The sequence below is a fragment of the Notechis scutatus genome, chromosome 3 (genome assembly GCF_049901735.1).
Source record: "Notechis scutatus isolate UNSWTSFEM ecotype Mainland chromosome 3, rNotScu1.2, whole genome shotgun sequence".
In the NCBI taxonomy this organism is placed as follows: Eukaryota; Metazoa; Chordata; class Lepidosauria; order Squamata; family Elapidae; genus Notechis; species Notechis scutatus.
The window spans coordinates 209,190,750-209,207,574 of record NC_142011.1 but is presented as its reverse complement, the minus strand read 5'-3'; the positions used below and the strand labels follow the sequence as shown (position 1 = coordinate 209,207,574).

The following is a 16,825-nucleotide window of genomic DNA, read 5'->3' as shown; positions in this document are numbered from 1 at the left end:
TTGGTTTCTATCAAGAAGAGAGGTCAACAGAAGACCTTCTTGAGATGGTCTCCTTGGATAAACAAGGCACCTGGAATGGCAGGTGGGACGTGGTTTGGGTTTCTATCAAGCCAAGGACGCCCAAGAGGGTCAACGAGAAGACCTTCTTAAGATGGTCTCCTTGGATAAACGAGGCACCTGGAATGGCAGGTGGGACGTGGTTTGGGTTTCTATCAAGCCAAGGACGCCCAAGAGGGTCAACGAGAAGACCTTCTTGAGATGGTCTCCTAGGATAAACAAGGCACCTGGAATGGCAGAAAGGACATGATTTGATGTCAAGCCAAGGACGCCCAAGAGGGCCAACAAGAAGACCTTCTTGAGATGGTCTCCTAGGATAAACGAGCACCCAGGAGGGACGCAGTTTGGGTTTCTGTCAAACCAACGGTGCCAACAAGGAGACCTCTGAGCGTTGGAAGGCCTTCCTCGCTCTGCAACGGCCTCAGATCAACCGCAGCAGCTCGTTCGTCAGAGGGTGCCTCTTCTCTTGCCAGTGGAAATGAGTGGGCGGCTGACCGGGTCCGTCCTGGTACTCAAAGCAAGGGCTCAGCTCAAAGGCCAAGGATGACTTGACCAATCCCACCCCGCCAGCCTTTTCCGGCCCCGGGTGATAGACCCGCCCGTTCTCGGCCAACATGACCAGCTTCTCCGGCTGGAAGGGCACGGCCAAGCGGTCTGCGCCCCCGCAGAAGGACAGCGACTGCTGGCCCGGGGGTCCATCCAGGAGGTGGGTGAAGACAATGGGCCGGTCATCGCAACGGACGTAGTTGTGCTCCGGGCCGCAGAGCGACAGGTAAGGGAAGGATTCTTCGTAGCGGCCACTGTGGTTCAGCTTCAGTTGCTTGAAGAAGAAAACCAGGAACTGCTTGTCTGTAGGAGGGGAGGGAAAGCAGAGGCCGGTCAGTGGGGCAAGAGTTGGGCAGAGGGGTGAGAAGCCAGAGGGGCCCTTGCAAAGCAACGTTATTCAGAGTTTCGCCATCCTGCAGAGCCTCTTGCCTTGTTTCTTACTTTGAAAACAGGCAGTCTCTCCGCTTTAATTACAATTCAAGCCTTTCTTTTGGCCTTCTGGGCCCATAACCTGTTCAGAGTTTTGCAGCGTTAATTCAGTGCCAGAAAAATAAACCAACAGATGGCTGATGCTTCCTTTAACGTCTTTATAAAGATATTAAGTAGATTTAACAAACCAGTTGTAGGTTTCTCCAACGTGGAGCAAACCCAAAAAACAGAAACAGGTTGCAAGTGCAGAGCAGAAACGCAACTTCAGCAACAGGAGCAAAACAGAGCGAGAACTTCTAGTCTCACTTACCAGATCAGCTTCCATTTGGCTGGTCTGTTACCATGCCTACTCACTGACTCTGCTAACTATGTTTCTGCCAGTAAATGAATCCTCTGACCAATATGTTCTGACCCAGCTCCTCAAACATGCCAAACCCTCTGCATTTAAAGCAAGGATTCCATTATTATGAGCACAGAAGATGAGTAGTTGTCTGCCATACCTATTCATCTCCACCCCCTGCCTTGTATCCCCAGAGCAAGGGTGGGGCTTCGCTAGCAGCGGTGGCTCTTCCGTCTCGAGGACCGGCCCCTAGATTTCCACTGCTCTCCTCTCCTCTGCCTTCCACACAGACTGTCAATTATCTGGAAGCCTGCACTCACAAACAAACAAAATCTCCACGCCACAAGCCAAGCAAACACCTGGGCACAAACAGACCACCACCCCCGATACCCCCAGCCCAAACACACCCCAGCCAGCCCCCCAGATGAAACCTAGCTTCCTAACAAATGATAGCCGTCCATTTACTTGGAGCCAAGCTGCACTAAAAGCCTCCAATACAGGAACACAATGTTGCCAGCCAATCAAGACACACAAAAAAAGCCACAAAACAGACAGAAGATATTAGAAACACCAATCAAGCAGAACACAGCAAACTCCAAGACCAATAAACACAGACCAAGGCTCCCAACCAATCTGGATGAAGAAAAAACCATTCTGGCATAGCAGTAGGCTAGCACCAAATTTAAAACAGAAACGGCTGTGAAAGCCTGAAACACACGACGAAGACGAACCCAATACATGAGTCTGATGATGGCAGATGAGATTCTGCTGAAACGTTGCCACAACTTTAAAAGCACAACTATAAAGATGTGGGAAAATACCCGAACAAAGCTGAATACCATACATACATACATACATACATACATACATACATACATAGGGGGGAGAGAGGGAGGGAGAGAAATATTGGAGTATAATTCATGTTCTAATACAGAAGATTCTTAAAGTGAATATAAAGATAAAACTATCATTTATCAATAGAATACATCCCTTTCTTTCCTGATTGAAAATGGCTTGCACCTTTACTCTTGAAAATAACTTATTCTTGTTTGTAAAGCTAGCAGTAACAGCAAGCAGTGGCCTTTGAGCCACGAAGAAGGAAAACTTCTATAGAGAAAACTTTTTTAGTGATAGCATCAAAGGCCGCTTCCAATTGCACAATAGTTACTTTTCTCTGCATAACAATTTGGCAATACGACGAATCAAAATAAGATTATTTTTATACATATAAGTTGTTTACACACATAGGTTGTCCCTCCCAACTCTGCTGGTCTGTTAATCTGTTATCCCCAGTGTCCCAACCTTCCCACAAAGGGTCTATAATCTGGGGTGGAATAAGTAGACATTATTACCTTTGAAACACGTGATGAAGTTCTTGACCTTGGCATCATCCAGGAAAAGCTGTGGAACGTGGTCCGGATCGGATGGGGTTGGGTAGGTACGGTGGGGGGAAGAAAAACAGAAAAACTGAGTAAAATCGGACATTCCTCTTCCTGAAAAATACAGAATATGCAAAGAGAATGGAAAACAAGAAGACTCGGAAACGGCACTGCTCCACCATCTTAACAGATAATCAGAGTTGGAAGGGACCTTGTAGGTCATCTAGTCCAACCCCCTGCCCAAGCAGGAGACCCTACACCATTTCTGACAGATGACAGTCCAGTCTCTTCTTGAAAGCCTCCAGGGATGATGAAGCTCCCACAACTTCCGAAGGCAACTTCTGTTCCAGGGGTTGATGGTTCTCAATGTCAGAAAATTACTCCTTATTTCCTGGTTGAATCTCTCCTGGTTCAGTTTCCATCCATTATTCCTTGTCTGGCCTTCAGGTGCCTTGGAGAATAGCTTTGACCCTTTCCTTTTCTGTTGTTTCCCCTCAAATATTGGAAGATGCTCTCCTGTCTCCCCTGGTCCTTCTCTTCCCTAGACCAGCCAGGCCCAGTTCCTGCAACCGTTCTTCATATGTTTTAGTCTCCAGTCCTCTCATCATCCTGGTTGCTCTTCTCTGCACTCCTTCTAGAGTCTCCACATCTTGGAGAAGAATGATCTCTTGGTTCACACAAGCCACCCTTGAGTCAGTCCATGTAGGCAGCTTATGTACTGTAGGAGAAGAGTTTGAGCTGGAAGGTGGGGGTCAAATGTGTCATCAGTTGGGAATCGTTGCGTTGTCACAAAAGACCCCAAGTCCAGCCCTTTATGAATTCCATTGACCCTTATCTTTAGCTTTGATCGTTAGCCGACTAGATTCTTGTACGGGTAGTCCTTGACTTATGATGACAATGGAGCCCAAAATTTCCAATGCTGTGAGACAGTTGTTACGCGAGTTTTGCCCATTTTACGCATTCAGTGAATCACGGCCGTTGTTAAGCGGGTAACACGGTTATTAAGCAGATCTGGCTACCTGATTGATTTTGTTTGCCGGAAGGTTGCAGCCGCTACTGCAGGACTATGGGAGTTGAAGTCCACCCCTCTTAAAGGTGCCACAGTCGAGAAATACTGATTTAGAATTAGAATAAAATAGAGCTGGAAGGGACTTTGGAGGTCTTCTAGCCCAGCCCCCCGCTGAAGCAGGGAAACTCCATACCGCTTTAGACAAGGGGCTGTCCAGTCACTTCTCAAAAACCTCCAGTGATGGAGCTTGTTAGGAATAACATAGGTTACCTAACGCAGTTTGGGTAAAATAATATATATAGACTATGATAGTGAGTTTAAGTGTGTGTCACTTTAACTGCAAAGCTTGTAATTTTGGGTGCGGCTATAAATCGCCATAAGAGGGAGCAAGAGAACTGGACTGATTGCTGGCTTACTGGATTGCTTGCTGACGATGATGGATTGTTAACTGCGTGTTCTCTGCTGTTGGTGAAGGAAGAAAGGAGGTTTTACTTCTTCATATCTCTACTTCGAAGAGATATATTACAGGACTGATATTTGTAAGTTTACCGACCTCTTTTTCGACACTGGACTTTGCAACTGATTAATCCCCGGATGGACTGAACTAGTGTATGATATATGGACTGTTTGACTATGCTAAAACTATTACTGGAATAAACTATTTAACTAGCACATTGTATCTGTTTTACTGAGTGTAAGCTACAAAAGCGTTTGTCTCACATATTTGCCTGCCTGCCTGACTTCCGTGCAGGTTCTGCTAGGGTGTATATCCCTAACAGAGCTTTTCTTCTGGAGGCAAGCTGTTCCACTGGTTAATTGTCCTGTCAGAAAGCTGCTCCTTAATTCTGGGTTGTGTCAGACTTCCAGCAATCCTTCGTTTGAAACATTAACTCCAGAGACCGACATATTCTCCAAGTGATTTATTCAAAACAAAAACAAAAAAACCAGACTGGTACCCTACCAGCTCATCCCACAAAATTCCACCCACCTCCACCCCCTTTTCCACACCTCATCAATCACATGAACCAATGATCTGCATTCTCAATTCTTTGCTACGCCACTCTCTGTGACCTTGAACTAATAACTCATAATAATTTTTTCCCCTAAGAACTATTCAGTACATCACTTCCTCCCTCCAGAACTCTATGGCAACAATGAATCCCAGAGTTGACAGGTTGCTTCTGTCCAGGGGTGGGATTCTACCGGTTCAGACTGGTTCTATAGAACCGGTTGTTATGATTCTGCACCAGAGGTGGTCTTCAGCAGGTTCTGACCACTTCTGGAGAACCGGTAGCAGAAATTTTGAGTAGTTCAGAGAACCAGAAAATGCCACCTCTGACTGAGATTTTACAATATCCTTCTCCTGCCACACCCACTGGGCCACGCCCGCAGAACCAGTAGTGAAATTGTTTGAATCCACCACTGTTCTGCGCAAATCATGCCCCTGGCTGGCCCCACCCCGCTCTGCCCACCCCTCCCCGCCCAGTCAGTCCTTATCGTGCACGCGCAACGTCGCAGACTGCATTCTCCCCCGCCTAGTCACTCCTTAAGGTATTTTTTTTTCCTTCCCGACGATCAGCTGTTCCAGTGATCAGCTATGCTGGGATCCCCCTCGCTGTCTTACTGCTTCTCCCAGGGGGAAGGAAGGAAGGAAGGAAGGAAGGAAGGAAGGAAGGAAGGAAGGAAGGAAGGAAGGAAGGAAGGAAGGAAGGGAGGAAGGAGAGGACGATCAGCTGTTCCAATGATCAGCTGTGCCGGGATCCCCCTCACTGTCTTACTGCTTCACCCAGGAGGAAGGAAGGAAGGAAGGAAGGAAGGAAGGAAGGAAGGAAGGAAGGAAGGAAGGAAGGAAGGAAGGAAGGAAGGAGGAGGAAGGAAGGAGAGGAGGAAGGAGAGGAGGAGAGGACGATCAGCTGTTCCAATGATCAGCTATGCTGGGATCCCCTCGCTGTCTTACTGCTTCTCCCAGGAGGAGGAAGGAAGGAAGGAAGGAAGGAAGGAAGGAAGGAAGGAAGGAAGGAAGGAGAGGAGGAAGGAAGGAGAGGAGGAGGAAGGGAGAGGTGGAGGAAGGAAGGAGAGGGTGATCAGCTGTTCCAATGATCAGCTGTGCTGGGATCCCCCTCACTGTCTTACTGCTTTTCCCAGGAGGAAGGAAGGAAGGAAGGAAGGAAGGAAGGAAGGAAGGAAGGAAGGAAGGAAGGAAGGAGAAGAAGGAAGGAAGGAAGGAAGGAAGGAAGGAGGGGGAGGAAGGAAGGAAGGAGAGGACGATCAGCTGTTCCGATGACCAGCTGTGCTGGGATCCCCCTCGCTGTCTTACTGCTTCTCCTAGGAGGAAGGAAGGAAGGAAGGAAGGAGGAAGAAAGAAGGAGAGGAGGAAAGAAGGAGGGGAGGAAGGAAGGAGAGGACGATCAGCTGTTCCGATGATCAGCTGTGCTGAGATCCCCCGCGGTGTCTTACTGCTTCTCCCCGGAGGCTTCCCTGAGGCCCAGGAGGCAAAAAAAGGGGGGTGCTGCAAAAAAGAAAACCACGCCCACCCAGTCACGTGGCCACGCCCACCTAGCCACACCCAGAGAACCAGTTGTTAAAAAATTTGAATCCCATCCCTGCTTTTCTCCTTGGTTAGTTTCCACCCATTGTTTTTTTTTTTTTTTTGTCCTGCCTAGTTCTGGTGCTTTGGACCCCCCTCTTCTTTAGAGGGGCAGCCCCTCAAATATTGGAATACCGCTCTCATGTCACCCCCCCCGAATTCTTCTTAATTTTCACATCGGTTGGAGTCATCAAGCCAACGTACGCTTTTTCTTTTAATACTGACCCCAGCTCATTTCCCCTGTGATGTTTTAATTCGGTGCTCATTAGATACGCCATTAGCATAGCGGAGGCAATAATAGGAGTCAGCAGATGAGGCTAATGGATTCAAGAAGGCCCAAGAAGCCTTGAGGGCAAGGATGAAGCCAGCATCTCTTCCCGACCCAGAATCTGCCACTTGGCTGGTTTTTGTTTTACCCTCCAGGTTTCCATTAACTTTTAACTCTGAAGCTGACATTGTCAAGAGGCCTGGTTATGTCGTTTGCATTCCTTCTGAACTGGGGGAGAAACATATTTTAGCTTTTGCGGATCGACGCATCGGGGATAGACTTCATAGAGAAAAATCTACCTCTGTGCTTGGTAATACTAATAAACCAGTGGTGGGATTCCAATTTTTTTTTACTACCGGTTCTGTGGGCATGGCTTGGCGGGCTTGGCAGGGGAAGGATATACTGCAAAATCCCCCTTCCCTCCACACCCCACTGACCTGCTTTCCAGCTCCGTTCTCCTGTGCAGGGCAACCAAAGGAGACCCAGCCGATCAGCTGGGACTCGATGGGAGGCAGAGAAGAGATGGGGTTGGCGGGGCCACTCAGAGGTGGGATTGGCTGGTTCTCCAAACTACTCAAAATTTCCGCTACTGGTTCTCCAGAACCGGTCAGAACCGGCTGAATACCACCTCTGCTTCCTTCCCTCCTTCCTTCTTTCCTTCCTCCCCTTCCTTCCTTCCTTCCTTCCTCCTTCCCTCCTTTCCATCATCCTTCCTCACTCCCTTTCTCCAGTGGTGGGATTCAAAGTTTTTTTTTACTACCGGTTCTATGGGCGTGGCTTGGTGGGCATGGCAGGGGAAGGTTACTGCAAAATCCCCCTTCCCTCCCCACCCCACTGACCTGCTTTCCAGCTCCATTCTCCTGTGCAGGGCAACCAAAGGAGACCCAGCCGATCAGCTGGGACTCAATGGGAGGCGGAGAAGAGATGGGGTTGGCGGGGCCAGTCAGAGGTGGCATTGTCCGGTTCTCTGAATGACTCAAAATTTCGGCTACCGGCTCTCCAGAACCTGTCAGAACAGGCTGAATACCACACCTCTGTAACAAACTGCAATCAAGCAATCATGGTACTACCAGGTGTCAGTGCCGTCTCTGTCGATCCCTAGGAAAGAAAGCCATCGATGTACAGAAACAGGACTTTTACTAAGGAAGAACTGAATGCAGCAAAAGTCAGGCAAGGTCTGACGTGGAAAGACAAACTGAAAATAGCCCCAGGGCCCACCTCCCAGTAGTCAGTCTAGCTAACGTAGTCCAATCATAGGCCAGGAAGATGTTTTGAGAACGCCACTGGTCCAGGTGCTCCAGGCTGCCCTCGTGAATGTCATTTCCAGCACGGTTGGCCTTGAAGATGTTAAACAACCCTCTGGCCTCTATTCAGTCCAAGCCTCTCTGTCGGTTCTCAGCAATTCCACATTCACACCATTTGCACACCTCCCCATCCCAATGTCCGTTGCTCCCTCCCCCCCCCCCGATTTCCATGGCAACTGGCAGCAAGATGAAGGAAAGCGAAGATGGCCAGTGTTGTGGTTCGCCGGCAGCAGGTGCAGACAGCTGAGGCCTAGGAGAGCGAGGACTCGGATGAGGGGCCTGCAGGGATGGGGCCAGGACCATCAGGGAGTGGAGTGCTGCCTTCGGTGGAGGCTGGCATCAGTGAGGAAGAGTCCCCCAAGGAGCCTGTGCCCAGTGCGCGCGCGCGTAGGGCTGCTCAAAGAGCAGCTGCAGCAGCACGGGCGATTCAGGAGTAAAGCTGGAAGGTGAAAAGCCAGCCCTCGGGGATGTGTTCTTTGCAGGAAGCAAAGATGTTCTTTAGACTCAGAGTCCTCGTTGAAGCCCTGCAAACTCCGGTTTGTTTTTTGAAACTTCTGTCCATGTATATTTAATCAGTAATCAGCCTTCTGTTCTTGGCCGCCTTTTGCAACCTGGAAAGAGCTTGCTTTTGATATCGGACAATTAGGGTTAAAGGCCTTTTGGCTGGGAATGCCCTGAATTCCCAGCGCCGCATTAAAAAAGGGTTGCTTTTATACACAGCTTGTGTTTGTTTCATTTGAACAAGGCTTGGGTCAGAACAGCTAGGCTGACACCTGGTTTCCATACTTGATGGACAAGCAGCTGGGTGAGGATCCATTCCTTGTGTTAGAGAACAATCGTTAACCCTAACCCTAACCCAGAGGAGGGCAAGGCCTGATCACTCCCCCACTCCCGCCATGCCTTATCTAGTCTTTCCCAGACAAGAGTTGTCAGGCTGGGGAGATTCCTGTATTATTGGCAGTGAACAATAAAGTAGCTAGTTTGGATTCTTTCTTTTTTTTTTTTTTCCAATTCACTTCAGAATAGAGCTGGAAGAGAGTCTGGAGGTCTTCTATTCCAATCGCCCTGCTCTATAACAGGACACCCTATACTATTTCCAGACAAATGGTTGTCAAGTCCCTTTTTAAAAACCTCCAGATGATGAAAAACTTCTAGTGGCAATCTGTTCCATTGGTTAACTGTTCCCACTGCCAGGAAACGTCTCCTTCATTCCAGGTTGCTTCTCTCCTTGGATGAGTTTCCAATAACTCCCTTTCCTTTGTGGCAGCCCCACAAATACTGCAATATTGCTATCACATCAACTCTAATCCTTCTCTTCTGAACTTTATAGAATATAGAATGACAGAGTTGGAAGGGACCCTGGAGGTCTTCTTGAGGCACAACATAAAGAAGGATATAAAAGATTGTTCTTTTGATAGTGAAATGCGTGTATTAAAGAAATGAAAAATGTCAGATCATAGGTTCATCTGTCGGTCACTCACTCATATTTGTCAAGCAGGAAGCTTTGTTACAGATAACCTTGCAACAAAACCACAGGCGTACTGCTGGAAACTAGAAGCTGTGGAAATTCACCTTTGACATAGATTAGTGAGAGGGGAAAGTATTTCGTTACTGTAGCCTAGCAACAGGGGGTCTGTATTTCAAGTAACCAGTGAAATGCTGACAAGTTATATTTCTGTGGTTTGCAGCTTCTGAAATGTATATATGTGAGTGTAAAATCTATAGGAAGTTGTTGAGATGTTGCTTTGGGCTAAATTGCTCTGAACCTTTGTGCAAATAAAACTGATTTCTGATTCCAAGGTCTGAGTCTTGTCATTTCCTGCAACATTCTAGTCCAACCCTCTGCTTGAGCAGGGAGGCCCTATATCATTTCAGAAAAGCGGCTGTTCAGTCTCTTCATAAAAATCCCCCAGTGATGGATCACCTACAACTTCCAAAGACAATTTCTTCCACTGGTTAATTGCCTTCACTGTCAGGAAATTTCTCCTTAGTTCTAAGTTGCTTCTCTCCTTGATGAGGTTCCATCCGTTGCTTCTTCTCCTGCCTTTGGGGTGCTTTGGAGCAGGGGTCTCCAACCTTGGCAACTTTAAGACTTGTGGACTTCAACTCCCAGAGTTCCTCAGCCAGCAAAGCTGGCTGAGGAACTCTGGGAGTTGAAGTCCACAAGTCTTAAAGTTGCCAAGGTTGGAGACCCCTGCTTTGGAGAATAGCTGGACCCCCTCTTCTTTGTTAGTAGGATTTATTGGGCTAGGGATTTTCTTTTTCAGTGTGAGTTATTGATATGTATTTATGCTGGGTGTGTGTGGGGTGTGTGTGCCCTAAGGGAGGCTCAGCCAATCTCATTGTACACATGTTGTGCGTTGGCAATAAAGGTTGAATTGAATTGTGGCAGCCCCTCAAACATTGGAAGGCTGCTCTCAGGTGCCCCCTTAGGCCCAGCCCTTCTTTCCTCTAGAGTAGCCGCACCCAGTGTGATTCCCCTTGTGCAACCTCCTGAGAAGCAAAGTCCGTGGGGAAGCCAGATTCACTTAACAACTGTTCTGGCTCACTTAGTAACCGTGGCAAGAAAAGGTCGTAAAACGGGGCAAAACCCCCCACAATTGTGTCGCCTAGCAACAGAAACGTAAGCCTGAAACGTGGTCGTAAGTCGAGGACTACCTGCAATGCAAGCTTCCCCTTCCCCCACTTTTTTTTTGGGGGGTCTCCTTGCCCCTCCCCAGCCGGAAATGCCCTTTCCAATCGAACAACCCCTTCCAGGGCGCATCCGGTTGACCTTATGACCTCAACACCTCTGTCCCCTCCCCACTGGGACTCCCCCCATACCTGTCCCTGGTGGTCGATGTAGTAGAAGTACTCGCGGGTGCGCGGCGAGGGGCTCTGGCCTTGCTGGTAGAGAGGCTGCCCGGGCCCGCGACGGATCCCCGGGCGCAGCAGGAAGCCCAGCCCGCCCCGCAGCAGCCGCATCCCGGCTCCTTACCGGCGGACTCGCCAGCGGTAGAGTAGTGAAGCCGGTCGTTAGGCCGGGGCCGCTCGACCGGAAGTGCTTATGGGGGACTCTTCCTGTAACGGACGCGCTCCCCCGGCGCGCGGGGCCGGCAGGAAGGTTCCGCCCGTGGTGCGACCCCTGCTGGCCGGGAGTCGAATGTTCCTCGCTTGAGCGTCCCGAGAGCGGAGTCCGGTCTGCGCTGCTTCTCCCGCCGAAGTCCGCGTGAGTAGCCCCCCCACCGTTGTTCTTGGGCGCCCCCAGTGGACGCCTGGAGGCCTTTGCACCCGGAGGGGCGCCCAGGCTAAGAGGCAGGGCAAGGCAGAGTCTCAAGTGGGGCACCCCGAGAGCAGGAAGAAGATGCTGGGGAAGGGGAGACGCGCCTTTTATTCCTCTTCCCCTCCTCTCCTCCTTTCCTTCCGTCTTCCTTTTCTCCTCCTTCATTCCTTTGCTTCTCCTCCTCATTCGAGCATGCACCAGTTCTTTCTCTTCTACCGCCACCCCTTCTTCCTTCTCCCCCTTCACCCTTTTTCCTTCTTATTTTCTTCTCCGTCTTCCTCTCCTCCTTCGTTCTTGAGCAAGCGTGTTCTTCTTCTTCTACTGCCACCTCCACTTCCTTTCCTTCCCCTCTTTCCTTCTGCATCTTCCTCCTCCTCTTCCTTTTTTCTCCTTCCCCTTTTCTTTTTCCCTTCTCCTCTCCATTCATCCTTCTCCTCTCTCGTCTTTTCCTCCTCCTTCTTGAGCTTCATCTGTTCTTCTTCTTCTACCACCACTTAAACTACTTCCTCCTCCTTCCCCCTTGTTCTTCTGCTTCTCCAGTTCTTCCTTCCTGAGCTTCATTTGTTCTTCTTCCACTATACCCTTACTTCCTCCTCCTCCTCCTCCTCTCTTCCCTTCTTGAATTCAGAAAGAGCAAATTTCTCTCTCTTCTCCTTATATATCACTGTGTAGGCCACTCCCCCAGGAATACTATCCAGGGAGTCCCCAACTTACAATCATATATTTAGCCATTGTTCAAGGTTACATTGGCATTAAAAAGTGACTTATGACCATCTTTGCATTTATAGTACATTCCTACAGTTTGCAAGTCTTATGCATGGGCACCTCTGATCTAAACCAAGAGGTGGCAGAGAAAAGCTCTGTGTGAAACTGTCACCATGAATTGAGGAAGCTTTTTGGAGAGAAGCGAAATGTCTTCTTCCACAAGGAAGAAAACATTCCAGTTGCCTTTTGGAAAAGCAGCTTGGAGATCATCTGTGCGAAACTCCACTTCAGTTTCCCTTCTTCAAAATGTACTTTTCAAAAGAATTGGGATGAAATTTGAAAATAAGTTTTAAGGGCTGCATTTCTCTCCATCGTGAAAAGTGAGAATACTTTAGTCTTAGGCTCAGTTCATACAGCTTACTGCTTTTTTTTTTCTTCTCCTCCTGGTGCTATTATCTGCGTTTACTTCTTTTGCAAACTCTGTTGGTGTCAGCAAAAGTAGAAATTGTTTCATGCAAGACTGCCAGCGTTATCATTTCTCCCTGGCTTCCTCATTTATTTTGGCTTTGGAGGTTTAATGTAGTGAAAGGGCTCTTTAAATGACTTTACATTTTATTTCAAAGTTACACTTGAAATAGGAACCTTTGGCCTGTAGCAGAAGGGATATTGGGGTCTCGGTCCCTTTAAATTCCTTCCCAGAGTTAATTATTATCTTTTTAATTACAGTCGACAATTATCCCAATGAATGTTGCAGGAGAAAGAGCAGTTTAATGGGATTTTGCTGGCCTTGTTCTTCCCATGTGTGGAGTGTGTAGTCGAAGATAGAAAGTACATAAAATTTTCAATGCCCGCCAGCAATGCCATTCTGCTAAGAAAAGCCACGAAAAAGTATGCAGTTCCTGCCTGCAATTTTAAACATTTAACAACTTTTTAACTTTTTCTTATAGCAATCCGTCTAAGTTGTGATAAAACTTCACTTGTTCCTTCACGGCTGGAGGAATGTGACCGTTGGGGGAGGAAAAATGGTTTCTGGATCTTTTCTAGGAAAAACAAGATGTCTTTGGGCAGCTGCTAATGTCTGTTGCAGTTTTGGCTTCTGTGCTAAAGGAACTGAGGAAAAATTAAGGTGTAGAATCCTGTCTTTGTTTGTAAGCGTGTCCAATCTTGGCAACTTTTAAAACCATTGGACTTCAACTCCCAGGATTCCCGTTTTATTGTTTTCTCCCCCATTTTATTGTTATATGCTGTCCAGAGTAGCCTCACAGCGGGATGAGTGACAAATAAATTTAACAAATAAATGGAACAGAATAACAGGGTTGGAAAGGACCTTGGAAGTCTTGTGGTCCAACCCCCAGCTCAAGTAGGGTTGGACCATTTCAGATACATGGATGGTTGTCCAAAATCTTCTTAGAAACCTCCAGTTATGAAGCACCCACAACTTCTGGTGGCAGGCTGTTCCACTGGCTGATTGTCCTACCTGTTAGGAAATTCCTCCTTAATTCCAGGTTGCTTCTCCTCCTTGATTAGTTTCCACCCATTGCTTCTCGTCCTGCCTTCTGGTGCTTTGGAGAATAGCTTGACTCCCTCTTCTTTGGGGCAGCCCTTGAGATATTGGAAGGCTACTATCATGTCACCCCATGTCCTTCTGTGATGACCCGGGGCATGGCACAAAAGCAACAAAGTCACAAAAGTAGGTAAAGTCCCTTTAATTCCTCCAACTTGACCTCCAATGTCCAGTTATCTTCTGCTGGAGAAAAAATTACCCCAAGAACAGTTTAAAGGGAAGAAATTCCGTCTGAACCCAAAGTACATCTAGATTATAAATAAAAACCAACACAAACCACAGCTGCAGCAATTAATGAGACAAGGCAGGATAAGGGATTGCAGACTTCAAAAGATAACAAAACACACACATTTGGGAGGATGCCAGAACCCAGATAAGACTTGACAAACAAAGATAATTCATGCTTTGCTTCCAGCAAGGTGCTGTGCGCAAACGCTCTTTTTAAATCCTGTTTTCCCTGCTGCAGCTAATGAAGGGAATCAGGACCTTTTTCTCCCCCGTAACCCATGTTGCTCCCTTATCCGTTCCTCCCTGTGTGCTCTAGGATGAACAGGGGGTGGGCCTGGGTCTTCCTCTGAATGCCACCGGAGCCACACTCCCACTCCCTGTCAGCTGTTTCACCTCCCCCTCAGAATCAGATTCCAACAGGGGCATGACACCTTCTTTTCTCTAAACTAGACCTACCAAATTCCTGCAAACGTTCTTTGTATGTTTTAGCCTCCAGTCTCCTAATCATCTTTGCTGCTCTTCTTTATATTTATATTTTATATTCAAGTATAAACAAATATGGGGTAGCCTTTGAGTAAGGAAGTGTTGGCCTGCCAGTCCAGTTTTAAAATTCAATCTCCGCTTTTCTTTTCTTTTTAATTGTGGCTACATTTTTTTTTTAAACAGGAGTGCCTGCTCAATTCAGAACACCATGGAATAGAATTCTTCCAGCTTGAACGTTTGTTCTTTGGGCAACCATGTTGAAACAAGCTCTTAAATCTGGATCTCTTCCTGGATCCGCTTCTCATCGTGATCCCAGTCTCGGAGAGCCATGCCCGGATCCCCCTCTAAGGCAACGGATTCTCAAAGGGTTCTTCCGGAGAGACGTTTTATTCGGCAGTGCTTTGCTAATCAGGCTGGGCCTGACGTTTTACGGGATCTACCAGGACAGAACGATGCCGGTGAAATACACAGACATCGATTACCAGGTTTTCACCGATGCCGCCGGATACTGCGCGGAAGGAAAGTCCCCTTACCAGCGGGCCACGTACCGCTACACTCCCCTCCTGGCCTGGATGTTAACGCCCAACATTTACGTCAGCGACTTGTTTGGCAAGATCCTTTTTGTAGCCGGGGATCTGGTGGCTGCCTTCCTGATCGACCAGATCTTGCTCCTCCGCGGGCTGGACAGCCGGACGTCTTGTGGTTGCTGCGCCTTCTGGCTCTTTAACCCGCTTCCCATGACGGTGTCCAGCCGAGGCAACGCCGAGTCGCTCGTTGCCAGCCTGGTCCTTGGCACACTCTATTACCTGGCCAAGAAGCATCTGGTGAAGGCGGCTGTGCTATACGGCCTCGCCGTACATATGAAGATCTACCCCGTGACTTACGCGCTGCCTTTTGTTCTCTACCTGCAAAGCAACACACAAGGAGCAGAACTGGACAAACGGAAAGGGAAGGGAGCTTGCCCAGGCCACCTCCTTCGGCGGTTCTCGAGCTGGTTCACACGGGACATCCTGATCTTTGCCACCATCTCCGGGGCCACCTTTGCCGCCCTAGGTCTTGCCTTCTATGTCTACTACGGCTGGGAATTCCTGCAGCACACCTACCTCTACCATTTGCTCCGGAGGGACACCCGTCACAACTTCTCACCTTACTTCTACCTGCTGTATTTGACGGCTGAAAGCCGCTGGAGTTTGGCGCTGGGGCTGGCTGCCTTCCTGCCCCAGCTGCTGCTGCTTCTGGCTATCTCCTTCGCCTACCACCGAGACCTGGCCTTCTGCTGCTTCTTGCACACGGCGGTTTTTGTGAGCTTTAACAAAGTCTGCACCTCCCAGTATTTCTTGTGGTACCTGTCCCTCCTCCCACTGGTGCTGCCTTTCCTGCAGATGTCCTGGGGGCGGGGGGCAGTGTTGCTATCGCTGTGGCTCCTGGGACAGGGTCTCTGGCTGCTCCCCGCTTACTTCCTGGAGTTTCAAGGGCAGAATACATTTCTGCTCCTCTGCCTGGCGGGATTGGGGTTCCTCGCCATCAACTGCGCGATCCTCGTTCAGATGATTTCTCACTACCGTCCAGAGCAGGCCTCCAGAAAAAGGAAGCAGCTATAAGTCGGCCTGCTTCTTCAAGGCTACGGAGTCACGTGGATCTGGTTGAACGAATCATCATCATTTAATGACCCCATAATCCCTTGCGGGGTGGAGTTTGGGCAACTGAATGGAGACTAGCAGAGCAGTTTAATGGCCGGATGCTCTTCCTGTCGCTGATGCGGAGTTTTGCTCAGCTGATGTATTCTCATTGTGCCCAGAGAAAGAAATATCTGCTTCTATCTAGGATCAAACTCACAGCCTCCTGATTGTGAGGCGAGATCTCCACCTCAAGGCCATTCCACTACACATCCGGTTGAACGAATGAACACAAGAAATAAAGTTGGTTTGAAAAGAGTTAAGGGATGAATAGAATTTGAGGAAGGGCAGAGATACTGTTCCACAGTGGCAAACTAATAATTTCTAATGAACAAATTCGATTCAAGATTTGATTCACGGAATAGAACGTTTCTAAGGCTTTGTGGTTTTATAGATAACTTTTTTCACAACCTTTGTCCATTCTGAATATATACCCTGTATGGATATAAAAAGAAAAAAAAAACGTATTACACCAAAAAAGGCTGTTTAGATGAGAAAGGGTGTGTTGAACTGAAATGGCTTGCTGGGATTTTATCTGGATTTGGCTGAAACCTACGGTTGCAAATAAAGGTTTTAAATAGAAATGGTCTTTTAAGATGAAGGGTTGGTGTTTTAAAGGTATTTGGATGGATGCACTTTTTTAAAAAATACATTTTTTTTTAAATTTCAACATATCATTGTGTGAACAGTGCGGTTCAGGAGTGTCTTACATTTTAAAACAAAGGTGACAATAGTTTTCATATTTGATGCGGTTGACATTCTTATAAGATTTGATCTTAATATGCATATTTTGTTAAATTATCCATCTTATTCGATATTGCAATGTTATTTTTATGTCCATCTCTATATTCTTAATATCACCCCTTTTACTACAGAAACTATATTAATAATCATATTTGCAATGTTTAACAAATTATATAATTCTGATAACAATTCACAGATTCATATTGATTTATATTTTTTAGAATAGAATTTTTTTAAGAATAGA

At 47.7% G+C, this 16,825-nt stretch overlaps 2 protein-coding genes across 7 annotated transcripts; one reads left to right on the top strand and one right to left on the bottom strand.

Moving 5' to 3' along the window:
• Window positions 1-21: 21 nt before the first annotated feature.
• On the bottom strand, window positions 22-11,908 carry C3H8orf82 (chromosome 3 C8orf82 homolog). 5 transcript variants are annotated; one of them, XR_015749072.1, is made up of 4 exons: window positions 10,743-11,692; window positions 2,725-2,865; window positions 352-906; window positions 22-249 (listed from the first exon to the last, which is right to left on the bottom strand). XR_015749072.1 is itself a non-coding variant. In XM_087962285.1 (3 exons), exons 1-3 carry the CDS (start codon window positions 10,881-10,883, stop codon window positions 479-481), a joined length of 618 nt encoding a protein of 205 aa, XP_087818411.1. In that variant the 5' UTR covers window positions 10,884-11,908; the 3' UTR covers window positions 349-478. The 5 variants fall into 5 exon arrangements, 3 of the variants coding, with proteins under 3 accessions (XP_087818411.1, XP_087818408.1, XP_087818410.1); XR_015749073.1 differs by having other exon boundaries at window positions 22-142; XM_087962285.1 differs by lacking the exon at window positions 22-249 and having other exon boundaries at window positions 349-906; window positions 2,725-2,773; window positions 10,743-11,908.
• Window positions 10,739-16,421, top strand: PIGM (phosphatidylinositol glycan anchor biosynthesis class M). 2 transcript variants are annotated; one of them, XM_087962281.1, is made up of 3 exons: window positions 10,739-11,127; window positions 12,613-12,774; window positions 14,345-16,421. In XM_087962281.1, the coding sequence occupies exon 3, from the start codon at window positions 14,416-14,418 to the stop codon at window positions 15,760-15,762; it is 1,347 nt and encodes a 448-aa protein (XP_087818407.1). In that variant the 5' UTR covers window positions 10,739-11,127; window positions 12,613-12,774; window positions 14,345-14,415; the 3' UTR covers window positions 15,763-16,421. The 2 variants fall into 2 exon arrangements, with proteins under 2 accessions (XP_087818407.1, XP_026547789.2); XM_026692004.2 differs by lacking the exon at window positions 12,613-12,774 and having other exon boundaries at window positions 11,057-11,127.
• The last annotated feature ends 404 nt before the right edge of the window (window positions 16,422-16,825 follow it).

What these genes read in the sequence shown, in the direction of transcription:
- C3H8orf82 (XM_087962282.1), bottom strand. Translation starts at nt 11,367, where the DNA reads ATGAGGAGGAGAAGCAAAGGAATGAAGGAGGAGAAAAGGAAGACGGAA. An exon ending in ACATCGACCACCAGGGACAG is followed by an intron (nt 2,866 to 10,742) that starts GTATGGGGGGAG and finishes TGTATTTTTCAG; the next exon opens with GAAGAGGAATGTCCGATTTT. An exon ending in CTTCATCACGTGTTTCAAAG is followed by an intron (nt 907 to 2,724) that starts GTAATAATGTCT and finishes CCCCTCCTACAG; the next exon opens with ACAAGCAGTTCCTGGTTTTC.
- PIGM (XM_087962281.1), top strand. Translation starts at nt 14,416, where the DNA reads ATGTTGAAACAAGCTCTTAAATCTGGATCTCTTCCTGGATCCGCTTCT.